Here is a 13,582-nt window from a genome sequence, read left to right as displayed (position 1 = left end):
TATTGCCCCTAAAGGTCGCTGCTGTCTTTTGTTTTGTAGTAATCTTTTATTACTCTGGGTTTTTAACCCTTCTGCCTCAGCACATTTTCCTCTTATCCCTTGCCGCCTTAGATGTCACTTTGTATGAAAGGTGTTCTCCGAGACCGTAAGTCTGGGAGGTGTGCTTCTCCCGTGTACTCACAGGTAAACTTCCACTCCATTGCAATAGCTTGTTTAATTGCTCTCCCGCCAGGCGGTATATGCACTTGTCCATCTTAGCACACAGCACTTAGGATGTGTCCTGTACATAACTGGTGAGTGGAGAACAGACCTGGTTCTGCTGCTTTGGGTTCTCAGCAGATGCCCTCAGCTCTTCGAGTTCTCGCCTCCCACGTGGGCTTTTTCTGCCCCTCATCTTGAGCTGAACTGAGATGTTCACCATCCTATCCCCTGTTGGCAGAAGTGGTTTCTAAATGAGATTCTCTCTGCTGAGCTCATTTTCCTGAGGATTATTATTTACTGCTGGGTATAAGATTGAGGTTTATATGTAATCTTTACTGATCTCTCAAGTTTTGTTTTGTTTTGTTTTCGCTGTCCTGTGCGGCTTTTGGTATATTAGTTTCCCAACCAGGGGTTGAACCCGGGCCCCAGCAGTGAAAGCACGAAGTCTTAACCACTGGCCTGCCAGGGCATTCCTGACAAATCTCTCAAGATTTCAGAATTGAATAAAGATCAGTGAAATTTTAGTTTGTTTAAAAAACATAAAAACTTGGATGATGTTGATGGTTGCACAACATTGTAAATGTACTTAACGCAACTGAACCATACACCCTAAGATGGACAGAATGATAGATTTCATGTTATGTATATTTTACCACTTATGTGCAGAAAACTTAAAAACTTTGTTTTTTTTTTCTCGTTTGCTTTCCTCCTGCCTTTTCTGATTCTCCTAGCCCGAGATCTTCTTTGATGTAGTCAGCCTCTCAACGTGGCAGGAAGTGCTGAGCGACTCGCAGCGTGAGCATCTCCAGCAGTTTCTGCCCCTCTTTCCTGAAGACAGCATGGAGCAGCAGAATCAGCTCATCCTCGCCCTGTTCAGTGGGGAGAACTTCCGCTTTGGGAACCCTCTGCACATCGCCCAAAAGCTCTTCCGAGGTGTGTAGCCCCACAGTCTTGTCTTTAGAGGCATGGGGGTGGGAACACGCCCCGTTCTGTGTGTACTCCTTTCGCGTTACTGTGCTTTTATGTGCAGACACTGTCCACTCAATCAAGTGGTTTCCGGAAGCACTTTGCTGCCTAGGCTGTTCTTTTTTTAAATAAAAGAGTTTCACTTAATAGGAAGCATAAATCATAGGTGTTGCTCATTGATTTGTTATATGAACCCAGCTGTGTAGCCACCACTGAGATTAAGAAGCAAAACATTATTAGCATCTTGAGGACACCCTTTATGACTAGTCTTCAGAACTCACTAAAAACAGTTTACTGTTTGGTTTATCACACATGTGTATGTGTGTGTGATGCCCACACACTTTTTTTCTGCAGAAAAGTTAATACTTTACCACCAGGCACTTCAGCATATAGTGTGTCTCTTAGCAAAGACATCCTTCCACATAATCACAGTGTTAATACCACACCCAAGAAACTTCACAGTGAACAGGAATAGCATAGTAGCCCTTGTTCAGATTTTCCCAGTGGTTCAGTGTCCTTTATGGTCAACTTTTAAATCCAGGTTGTGCTCATGGTTTGTGTGTGCTGTGTGTGGATTTCCTGTCTCTCAGCTCCCTGAATCTAGGACCTTTTTTCCCTTGTCTTTCAAAATACATTTGCGGCAAGCCCAGGACACTTGAATTGTAAAATGTCTTGCTTTCTGGGGAGTTACCATGTTGCTTCCTCAGGATATAAATTTGGGTTAAACATTTTGCCAAGAAAGGAAATGGGAAATTTCATCCCCCCACCCCACCCCCACAGGGGGCATGTGATGTCAGTCTTGCTTCTGATCACTTGGTTCTGTGGTGTCTGCCGGGCCTACTGACTGTAAGGGCACCTTTTTCCCACTGTAATTAATATGCAATCCATAGGGTCGTATTTAGGGACCATGTGATAATCTTATTTTCAAAAAGCCTTTGTTTTCCCCAGTGGTTTTAGCACCCACCAATCCTTTCCTGAATCCATAATTACACTGGGGATTCCAGAATGGGTTTGGGGTTACTCTGAAGTCCCCATTTGCTTTGCTCCTTGTCCCATGGAGAGGAACAGAAGGTGCTTCTCCCCTTCCTGCTTTCTGGGGTGACTTTGCTTTGGCAGGAGCCCCTGAAAAACACCACCACTTGAGTTCTGCTAAACTGGACAGTTTGACAGCTACAGAAATATTGGAGAGAAAAAGCTTATCATATCATACCTCATTATCTTAGGGGTTCAAATGAGTGTTCCCTTCTTTGGTGGGTTATTAAGGAGGCTTTCCCCCCTCTGGTTGGCCAGGGTTTATGTGGCTGAAGCCAGGGTCTCAGGTGGGAGTTGGGCTGGTAGGCCTGGTTGGTGGTTGAGGCCATGTCAGGGACTGTCTGTGACGTTGGCATGCTTGCTTCCAAATCAGAGTGATGGTTCTGGTGAGGATGCAGACAAGGAACGCCAAGGTGGGAGTTCAGTGATGCTCACTGTCCTGCATCGTGCTTCAGCTCCAGTGTTGGTGAGGATGGCTGCGCCACCACGGTTGTTGTGGTCATGTGTCTTGACCGAGTTGGCATTGCTGCCAGTTCTCTTACCTTTGGTTTCGTTTTCCTGGTAATGTTTTAAATAGAATCCTTTTTTTTCTTAAGCCCAGGTGCTTGTCAGTCTCCCTGGTCTTCTGTTTCTGAGGAAAGCCTCATGTGTCAGGGACTCAGCTTCCCACCTGTAGCCACACTCCAGCTCACTGTGGTCGCTGCCCCCTCACCTACTTGTCTCAGAGGAAGGACCTTTCTTTGTTTAGGGCTGACCCCCACTCTTGCTCTTTTCGTGTTTTGCTTCCTCCGGGACCTCATTTCTTGGCAGTTGTTCCACTGTGTGTATTTGCTGTACTTGTTCTTTTTCAGTCTGTAGATGGGATCAGGGATCTCACACTGTAAAAGTCCTTAACCATCTGTCCCCTTCATCATCATCTGTCATTTTCCCTTTTCTCCAAGCTTATGGAAAGACGTCATAGCTTGCAGTGCTTGCGGGGCTGTCCCCTGCACCTGTCAGCACCTTTCTAAATTTTAAACTTCAAATCTACAGAAAAGTGACAAGAATCTGAAATTGACACCCACGTACTCCTCACCAGGTTCACCAACTATTAACATTTTGCCCCGTTTATTTTCTTGTCCTTATTGTGCTTATTACCACTATTTTTAGTTTCCCTGAACCACTTGAAAACTCCTAATTTTTCAGCATTCATCTCCGAAAAGCAGGAACATTCTCTTGAGTGAGTGAGTGAAGTCGCTCAGTCGTGTCCGATTCTTTGCCACCCCATGGACTGTAGCCTACCAGGCTCCTCCGTCCATGGGATTCTCCAGGCAAGAGTACAGAGTGGGTTGCCATTTCCTTCTCCAACATTCTCTTAGGTAACCAGAAATGATCAAGTTCAGAAATATATAAAATACTGTATTGAATTTAAATTCTGAATATCAGTGTGAAATTTAACACTGTTACGGTACTGTGTGGCTCACATTCCTATTTTGCCACTTGTTCCAGTGCTCATTTTTCCCTCTGGTCCATATTTCTTTTCCGTGAAAATGCAATTTGCAGACCAGCAGATGATTTTCAGTTCTCTTCTTAACCTGTCCGTAATGTCTGATGTCTTGACCATAATGTCTGATGTCTGAAGTGAGACTTTCACCTTCCTACTTTGCACTTATGGCCCTCCAGTTCCCGACTTCTTCCTGGGCCTTGCACATCCTTCCAGCATACCCCTTTCTGCTGAGTCCTCATTAACTCACTGTTCCTGCCTCTGCTTCTGCTATTAGGCCCACTCTCCCTCCTTACTTGCCTGCCCCCGTCTACTAGCTCTTCTCTGGGACCTCTTATTGGGGCTACTTCAGACACCATCTCCACACAGCCACCAGCGTGAGCATCTCAGAGTTTCAGTTTTCAGAATATTTGCCACTTGCCTTCACTTCAAATAAAATCCACCGCCTACCAGGCTCTTTTGCCCTCTTAGCAACCTCACCCAAGGCTGTAGTTGCTTCTTCTGCTGTTCTGTGGCTCAGCGCGGTCGATAGAAACACTACATGAGCCACATGTTCAGGTAAAAAAATTCCAGTGACCACATTAACAATACTAAAAACAGTTGATTTTAATGTGTTTTCTTTAGTTTGATGTACTCAGAATTCTGTTTTAATAGAGCATTTGTCTGTTGTGGTTATCAAAAGTGGGGGAAGCTGAAGACTGAAGGAAGGTCACATCAGAGAAGCACAGAGGTAAAGAAATAGAATTTTCGTCCAGTTCCTGTATGTCAGCATCATTAGCATTAAACTCTTGCCTCTTTTCTTAAAAGTCAAATTCCCTGTTTCTCTACACCAGACAGCGTTACAGTGTGGTGGCTGAGAGCTTGAGCTCTGGAGCTGGATGGCCTGTTTTCAGACTCAGTTTCCCCTTTTAGCTGTGTGACCTTGGACAAGTTATATAATTTCTCCACGCCTCAGGCTCTTCTGTAATGTGAGAATGTAGTGGTATCTTTTTTATGCAGGGAAGGGGGGTTGTGAAGATGGGGTGAGTTAATATATTCACGGTCCCTATATGATGACAGTTACGTGTCAGGTGCTGTTCTAAGTGTTTGCTGTTGTTGATTACATCGGAATGTCATTAAAGGCGGTTCGAATAAAAACAGACGTTTTGATGCCGTGTTTTCGCTTTCTGAGATTAGCTGTTGCATCTGTCTTCTTAAGTTCACATTGTGGCACCCTGCTCAAGTCTAATATTCCAAAACAGACTTCTCTCACTGCGGCTCCCGTGATGGTACCAGTCGCCCGTGGCAAGGGATCTGGGTACCACGCTCCTCTTCCTGCCCCAGCCTCCAGGCTGTCAGCAAGTCTAGTCTTTGTCCCTTGAAATACATCTCAGGGCTCTGCTGCTGCTCACTTAACCACTACTTAACTGATCAGCTGATAGACGGCTTTCTTCAGGGTTCTGGAGGTGTAGTCATGCTCTTAATTCTAATGGGGGAAAACAAGATGCCAGATGAGCAAATGTGTCTTGGTGTTAGGCACTGCAGAGACTAAGGGTAGTGGGCCTGGGAGTGACACGGAGGAGCTGTCTTGGGTGGTAGCTGGGTAGGGCTTCTCTGATGAGGTGCATGTGGACAGAGGCTGTGTTGAAGATCTGAGGAGCAAGCTGTGAAGACCTTGGGTCTTAACAGGAAACATTGTGGGTGGGTGGAGGGCACTCTAAGGAGAAAGGCCTCGGGAAAGTACGGTGTGCTTGGGAAATAGCGTGGAGGCCAGTGGGGCCAGGGTGGAGGGAGCAGAAGGGAAGCTGGTGGAAGAAGAGGCCTCCAGGCATGGGGCCCACACAGCAGGGTCTGTAGGCCTCCTAGGGCCTCAGCTCTGCCCTGGGTGTGGGGAGATGAGGTGGGACCAGGCCACTGTCGGCCGTCACCTGGACCGCTGCAGTGGTGACTGTCTTTCTCTTTTGCTCTTCGTTGTGTTATTCTCCTTCAAATCCGTAGAGTTCCCCAAACTACACAGAAGTTTCTCATTATCTATCTTACACATTCAGTTCAGTTCAGTCGCTCAGTTGTGTCCGACTCTTTGCGACCCCATGAATCGCAGCACACCAGGCCTCCCTGTCCATCACCAACTCCCGGAGTTCATCCAGACTCACGTCCATCGAGTCAGGGATGCCATCCAGCCATCTCATCCTCTGTCGTCCCCTTCTCCTCCTACCCCCAATCCCTCCCAGCATCAAAGTCTTTTCCAATGAGTCAACTCCTCGCATGAGGTGTCCAAAGTACTGGAGCTTTAGCTTTAGCATCATTCCTTCCAAAGAAATCCCAGGGCTGATCTTCAGAATAGACTGGTTGGATCTCCTTGCAGTCCAAGGGACTCTCAAGAGTCTTCTCCAACATAACAGTTCAAAAGCATCAATTCTTTGGCGTTCAGCCTTCTTCACAGTCCAACTCTCACATCCATCCATGACTACTGGAAAAACCATAGCCTTGACTATACGGACCTTAGTCGTGAAAGTAATGTCTCTGCTTTTGAATGTACTATCTAGGTTGGTCATAACTTTTCTTCCAAGGAGTAAGCGTCTTTTAATTTCATGGCTGCAGTCACCATCTGCAGTGATTTTGGAGCCCAAAAAAATAGTCTGACACTGTTTCCACTGTTTCCCCATCTATTTCCCATGAAGTGATGGGACCGGATGCCATGATCTTTATTTTCTGAATGTTGAGCTTTAAGCCAACTTTTTCACTCTCCTCTTTCACTTTCATCAAGAGGCTTTTTAGTTCCTCTTCACTTTCTGGCATAAGGGTGGTGTCATCTGCATATCTAAGGTTATTGATATTTCTCCTGGCAATCTCGATTCCAACTTGTGTTTCTTCCAGTCCAATGTTTCTCATGATGTACTCTGCATATAAGTTAAATAAGCAGGGTGACAATATACAGCCTTGATGCACTCCTTTGCCTGTTTGGAACCAGTGTGTTGTTCCATGTCCAATTCTAACACGTAGTAGTATTTATATGTCAATCCCAATCTTGAAATTTTTTAAACATAAGAAGAGTTGAGAAACTATATACAATGCACACCCATGAAACTGACCCATGTTCATTAGTTGACGTTTCCCACGGTTGCTCTAATCAGGCCTCATTTTATGTTGCCGCCTCTAGGGCGACTCTTCTCGCTCTTGACGGTTGTTCCAGGCTGCTTCCTGCACAGCCTCAGGGAGTTGAGTCACGGCGTGTGTGCTTCCTGTGTCACCCCACCGCCTGCCCCACCCCCACCCCCACCCACCCCGCCGTCCACAGGCTCCCCTCCCCCAACACCGTCCCCTGGTCAGTGCAGAGCTATCCCCTCTCCACGTGGATGGTCGCTGATGTGGATGTGCCTGTTCCTGCAGACGGACACTTCAACCCCGAGGTGGTCAAGTACCGGCAGCTGTGTTTCCGGTCGCAGTACAAGCGCTACCTCAGCTCCCAGCAGCAGTACTTCCACCGGCTGCTGAAGCAGATCCTGGCCTCACGCAGTGTAAGTGATCCCCCTCCCGGGAGCGGCGCAGACACGCACCTGGTGACCTGAAGGGGCAGACGGGGCAGCAAGGAAAGACTGCAAGGAAGGAAACTGCCCATCTACCCCCAACACAGCCAAGTGCACCCTTCCTTTTTAAGGTGCATTTTCAGACGTGTCCTAATTTCAGAGATGTTAGGACAGAGGAAAAAAGGATACGTCTTAGAATCGATGAAATGTCATAGCTTCTTTATTTACCCAGAGAGGTGGCTTTCAGTTCCATGGTGGGTCATGCAAGAGAACCAGGTTGTCCTCAGTTTCACGTCTGGCTGCCTGAGGGGAGCCAGGTTTAGTGGCCCTAGGTCTGGACCAGCCGCGAGAGGCCTCAGGGTCAGGTAGTCGTGCCCTCAGAGGACCTGTAAGTTTCGGTGTGGAAATACTTAGGTAAAAGTATAATACTTTGGTATAAGTACTCATTCTCGGTTGAGTAGCTCTCCGATTTGGGATTTTACACCGTAATCAGTACAAGTTTATTTGAACGTATTCATCCACAAGTATCTTTGTGATCGGAGGGAGGGAACTGAGCTCGTTGAAGAAGAGAAGGAAGCCTGGACTTGGGGGTCCGGCCAGGGTAAGCTTCCAGGACCCCGTCCCGTCTGTCTGCTCTGCAGGACCTGCTGGAGATGGCTCGGCGGAGCGGCCCCGCCTTCCCGTCGCAGCAGAAGCGGCCCTGGCCGTCGCGCGCACCCGAGGAGCGGGAGTGGCGCACCCAGCAGCGCTACCTGAAGGTCCTGCGGGAGGTGAAGGAGGAGTGTGGGGACACGGCGCTGTCCTCCGACGAGGAGGGTGCGTGTCCTCGGGCCCCCGGGGCTGGCGTCCGTCTCCACCACTGCTGCTCATCCACCTGGAGCTGGTGGGCACCGTTCCCCCAGCCCTGCGATGAGGAAGCCATGCCTATGCCCTGTGGTCCGTCTGGGCCGGTGGTAGAGCTTGGAGCCCCTGGTTCTTGGCCCCTGAGTTCTCCCGCTGGGTGGCTGTGACTGCAGACCACTGCGCTCTCGGCGCTCGCGTGCCCGCGGGCCTGCCACAGGGTCTCTAGTTCTGCCGGCTGCTTGAGAGGACTGCTTCCCCCCAGGAGGGGCGTAGTGACCTGGCCTCCACAGTGACCCACCACTGTGAATGTCTCTCCTGGACAAGCTGCTTACATGACCTCAGAGCTACAGTCTGACTGGGAGGGGTCCGGCGGGAGTGCTAGAATCTGGCTTCCCGATTGTTGGCTTAGGCATCTTGAACCCAAACGACCACTTGGCCAGTCTCCCCTGCCGGGGTCCAAGACCATGTTGGATTTACAAGGAAACTTTTCTTTTGAAGATCTCAGCTCATGGCTCCCAAGCTCCCCAGCACGCTCCCCAAGCCCTGCTGTGCCCCTGAGGGTGGTGCCCACGCTCTCCACCACGGACATGAAAACCGCAGGTGAGCTCTGGTCTGGTGCCAGGGTGTGGAGGGGTGTTGAGGGGGGCTGCGGTGGGGGGAGCAGCACTGGCTTCTTCCTGCCAGGAAAAGAGCAGTGTTCCTTAGACCTAGGAGGTTTGGAGAGGTTTTTGTTTGGCTCTACTTTTTTTTACAAATAGGCCAGCTAGCATTCCTTCCTTTACTTTGAAAATTTCCCTTAGGAGTTGATCAGCTGGCATTTTGGCCTAAAGAAAGCAGAATCTTAAAATAACAATACTAAGGGACAGTTTAATAATGGAACAAGAGAGGTAACCACCGGCATAACAGTTTCTTGGCATGTCCATGGAATTAGAGAATATTCTTAATTGGATAGGAATTAAAGAAGACTGTGAAGAAATTCAGGAGCAGCCGAGTACGAAGATTATCGTTACTGACCAGGTTACAGAAGAGCTGCAGAGCTGAGTCAGTGACTGTTCATGTTTTAACACTGGTACTTGTAGCACACGAGTCAGAAGGGAAACCCAGAGATGTCTTACTTTTGAATACTGAAGTGGCCAGGAAAATGTGAGGCTGAGCCCTGTGGAAATACGGACTATCCATGTGGTTCAATTCCTTTTCTCTCAGATAAAATAGAGCTGGGGGACAGTGAGCTGAAGATAATGCTGAAGAAGCACCACGAGAAGCGGAAATACCAACCAGTAAGATTGGAGGGGGTAGTGGGCAGGTCGTCAGCCTACCTCCGAGCAGGCGTCCTGACCATACAGGGAGTCACTGCGTCCTCAGTCCCCTTTCCTTGTACTTGTTAGAGGGCGGGAGCAGCATGGAGGAGATGTGAGGAGAAGACAGACGCTTTGACTTCATAAGACACGCTCACCGTGACGTCTCATCTAGTCTTTAGGAGAGTACTGCCGCGTGAATCATTATGTCCAGTTAGCAGGTCTCAGAGAGGCCAGGGAGCTTGTCTTCTGCCTGATGGCTAGCAAGCAGCAGAGCCTCAGCTCCTCCCACATTTTGTGTTTCCGTTCCTCCACTCCACCAGATCACGGTAACGCCAGGCCAGAGAGTGCAGTGGAGGAAGGAAAGGCAGTCCTTCTAAGGCGGAGGGGTGAGATGGGCAGAGTCTCCATGGGAGCTAAATCCAGGTTCTGCCTCTGTCTTTTCCACTCACAGTGGTGCTGGCTGAATCCCTTCATTCCTCTGAGCCACACTGTCAGTCTTTGTAAAACATAGCACCACTTAAGAATACTATTGGGAGAACACGTAAAGAATGCACAAGAGCTTCATGAACTAAACGCCACACATGAAAGGTCCTTCTCTGCCCTGTTAGAGCAGTAGTTTTCCTCTGTGTACTTTTTAAACTCAACACAGTTTCTTCAAGCACACCTACCATCTAATTGTGTCTGTTAGGTACACGGGCAAAATCACCAGCAGTGTGTAGCTCCTCTCTGGGGCCTTGATAACGCATCTCTGAATATCGTGTCTAGGATCATCCGGACCTGTTGACAGGGGACTTGACTCTGAATGACATCATGACTCGAGTGAACGCCGGCAGAAAGGGCTCGCTAGCAGGTAAGAACTTCCTGCAGAGGTGGCCATCGTCCGACTGGTGTCTTCTTACACAGGCCTCTGCATAGCACAGAAGGAAATGTAGCCACAGCTTCTTCCTTGCTGATGATCTTTGTTTCATTATCGCCTCTTATGGATTTGTAGGTGGAGAATGGTTATTAAATCAGATCAGCATATCATTGGCTTTTTAAAGCAGTCATTGAGTTTGGTTTTAAAAACAAAACTGTGTCTTATTACTGAGGCTTTTCTTTGATTTGCTAGTGGGCCTTGGGAAAATAATAAGCAAATAAGCTCCATCATTTCCTGATGTAGAAGTTGCAGTTTTATGACTTACGTTATTTTTTTCCCCCAGCCCTATATGACTTGGCTGTCCTTAAAAAAAAGGTTAAAGAAAAAGAGGAAAGGAGGAAGAAGAAAATAAAATTGATCAAATCAGAGGTAGAGGAACTGGCTGAACCCCTGAGCGGTCCCGAAGGGCTCCCACCCCTCTCGCAGGCTCCATCCCCACTGGCCATACCTGCCATCAAGGAAGAGTAAGTGAGCAGAGGGGTTCATGGCTCAGGGCCACCCCTGTGCTGGTGCCTCCTCTGAACCCTGAGTCCCAGGGTCCTGGGGAAAGTACATGGTGTGGTCCTTTACTGAACTGTTCTGTGACTGCTAAGAGGCTTGGAGGGCCTACAGCAACTCAGAGTTGTGGGTTTTGTTTTGTTTTTTTGATGGTCCTTATCTTTTTCTTCCCTTACTAGGCCTCTTGAAGACCTCAAGCCTTGCCTTGGAATCAATGAAATATCTTCCAGCTTCTTCTCTCTTCTGCTGGAGATCTTGCTGCTGGAGGGACAGGCTAGTCTTCCTTTGGTAAGAGTTTAGGAAAAGCCAAGGGCACTGCGGTTTCAGGTGGTAGAAATCTTCAGCAGACTGTGGCTTGAGAACTCTGGGCTCTCACCAGAGATCTGCAGCCAATTTGCTTTGTGAATTGGGCTCACGGGACAGACCCCGCCGGCTCGTTGCGGCACAATCATAGAATTGCCGGTGTGTTAAAACAGAATGGAAATCTAACCAGGTCCTGCCTTTACTTTCTCCCTCAGCTAGAAGAGCGGGTTTTAGACTGGCAGTCCTCTCCAGCCAGCTCCCTCAATAGCTGGTTCTCTGCGGCCCCCAACTGGGCAGAATTGGTACTACCAGCCCTGCAGTATCTTGCTGGAGAAAGCCGTGGTAAGGTGCTTTTTCCCATAGGGTCAGTATATTCCTCCCTCCCACCCACCCCCGCCTTTGTCCGATTCTATTAGAATGCAGTCTCACTGCTTACATCCATCATGACTGCCTGGCGCCATGCGGCAATGGGCTGTGCTGCCCTGATATGCTGTTGACATACAGAAGTGACCTCCCAGCCCAGGGGAGTCAGTGGTTCTGGGTTCAGCACTCTCTGGCCTGTGTGGCTTGCTTATGGGCATCCATTTCTTGTAGCTGTGCCGTCCAGCTTCTCTCCGTTTGTTGAATTCAAGGAGAAAACCCAGCAGTGGAAACTGCTTGGTGAGTACTGCATGCCACTGACCTGTCACAGAGGTGCTCTTTCTCTCGTTTTCCCCCCTAAGTTTCTGGTGCCTTCCGGGTAGCACAGGCCACGAGAATGTTGAGAAGGGCCGTGTTAGGCCTTGTTTTGCTCAGTAAGAGGATCCTTGCAGGCCCTTAGGAACTCTCATGGTCTAAGTTCATGAACCCCATTGGGTTTTGGCTAAGCTGAAATTGCCCTCTGTCCCGATGCACCCTGGGGCTGCTAAATCGAAATCTGGGCGGGGCGGGGGGGGGGTGTCTTACATTAGCACCTGTGTTTGTATCATTCATATCTGTGCCCTTAGTGTAACTTATAGTAACATGATTGTTTTTCTTTCCTAAAATGGGCTTTGTTGTTGAGGATAATGTGTCAGGCAGCCCCAAGTAAGCTGTTTCTACAGGAAAGACTTCCTTTGTTATAAATTTGTAAAGTCTCACTTACTGTGTAAGTTGTAGTAACGTGTACTTGAAATAACTTGGTGATGAGAGGAAGGTTCATGTTGATTTCCTGTGGAAATACTCAAACCTCTCTCCACTCTTGTCTAGTGGTCTGTGAAGAGAAACACGGAGAGAAGCTTGTGAAGCAGTAGGTTCATTCCTTCTTACAACAGTGATTCACTTTCTAGGTGTCAGGCAGTGTTAGGCATTGAGGGTATAATGGTTTGTGATGTAATCAGTGTGTTCCCCTCTTGTGGAGCTTAAGACTTGTTTGGGGAACAAGTACTCAAATAGCAAACGTGCACATTCTGTGAGGGAAAGTGCTGGTAGGGGTGGATATTTGAAATGAGGCATTGGTATGGTGTGCATGCAGACAGCTGTCCTGGGGAAGGTCATTTGAGCAGAGTTCTTCACAGTGGCTAGGGACCAGCCCAGCAGTGGGACGGGGAGGCTCCCATGGAGGGAGAGGGGTGGGGAAGCTTCCTTTCAGGAACACACCAGCCTGCAAAGAGAGAATGATAATCCGGACTAGGGTAGGGAGAATGGACGCACTTGAGAGTTTTAGGTAAAAGCTAGAAAGGTGGTTATGGACTGTGTGGTGAGTGAAGGAAGAGGGTTTCAAGTGTCACTGGTGCTGGACTTGTAACTGGTGAATAGGGTCCGCCATGGGCAACTGGGGAGGATGTCAGGCTTGGTGAGGGTAAGGAGCATGCGTGTGGTTATGGACACGCTGCAGCTTGAGCTTCCTTTGAGGTGTTGAGTGGATGGTGGGTTTAGAGTCCAGACCAGAGAGTCAGGGTGGAGAGCTGTGGGCATGTGTGCGGTAAGAGAAGCCAGAGGCATGGGCCCAGTGAGGAGGCCAGAGGGCCTGGGATGAAGCCTTGAGAGACTCCAAGGTGGGAGAGGCAGAGGGGAAACTGGAGGCAATGACCACAGAGTTGGGAGGAAGCCATGAGGTCTCAGTCAGGAGATGGGGAGTGTTCATTAGCCTCCATGGTTCCTGCAGCTCAGGAACGTCAAGACGGGGGTCTGTGGACATGGAAGAAATGGTGATGCTCTTGTAAAAGTGATGCAGGCTGTGGCCAGAGGTGCGCTGAGGCCATGGGTCCACCTGGCGTGGGGCCGGGGGCGGCAGGCCTGACCCAACCAGGGAGTAAGTGTCTTGGGCTTGTGGGTCAGATGCTTCCGCTGCAGCTGCTCAGCCCTGCCCTGTGCAGGGCAGCCAGAGACATGACGTAGGCAGACAGCCACAAAGCTGGCCTCTGCGTGCACCGTGGAGAGCTGCGTGTCCTCGCTGTCAGGGCCCTCTCCTGCAGCTCCCCTCCAGTTAGGGAGACAGTGGACCTGGACCGTGCTTTCTACAAGTGTGTTTTGTTGTTGCTGTTATTTATTTAAAAAATTTTTTTGTTGGCCGTGT

At 49.0% G+C, this 13,582-nt stretch overlaps 1 protein-coding gene across 4 annotated transcripts in view; it reads left to right on the top strand.

Moving 5' to 3' along the window:
* The window catches only part of NFRKB (nuclear factor related to kappaB binding protein), a 34,543-nt gene that overhangs the window by 4,350 nt on the left and 16,611 nt on the right, over positions 1–13,582 (top strand). For all 4 annotated transcript variants that reach the window (XM_052661857.1, XM_052661856.1, XM_052661858.1 and 1 more), the window contains exons 3-12: positions 933–1,134; positions 7,052–7,179; positions 7,830–8,004; positions 8,530–8,631; positions 9,235–9,308; positions 10,095–10,179; positions 10,529–10,709; positions 10,923–11,031; positions 11,262–11,388; positions 11,641–11,706. In XM_052661857.1, coding sequence (XP_052517817.1) covers positions 933–1,134; positions 7,052–7,179; positions 7,830–8,004; positions 8,530–8,631; positions 9,235–9,308; positions 10,095–10,179; positions 10,529–10,709; positions 10,923–11,031; positions 11,262–11,388; positions 11,641–11,706 — 1,249 coding nt within the window. The remainder of the gene's footprint in view (positions 1–932; positions 1,135–7,051; positions 7,180–7,829; positions 8,005–8,529; positions 8,632–9,234; positions 9,309–10,094; positions 10,180–10,528; positions 10,710–10,922; positions 11,032–11,261; positions 11,389–11,640; positions 11,707–13,582) is intronic.

Source organism: Budorcas taxicolor, chromosome 25 (assembly GCF_023091745.1).
Source record: "Budorcas taxicolor isolate Tak-1 chromosome 25, Takin1.1, whole genome shotgun sequence".
NCBI lineage: Eukaryota > Metazoa > Chordata > Mammalia > Artiodactyla > Bovidae > Budorcas > Budorcas taxicolor.
The sequence above is the reverse complement of the archived record's forward strand: the minus strand, read 5'-3'. Positions and strand labels throughout refer to the sequence as shown.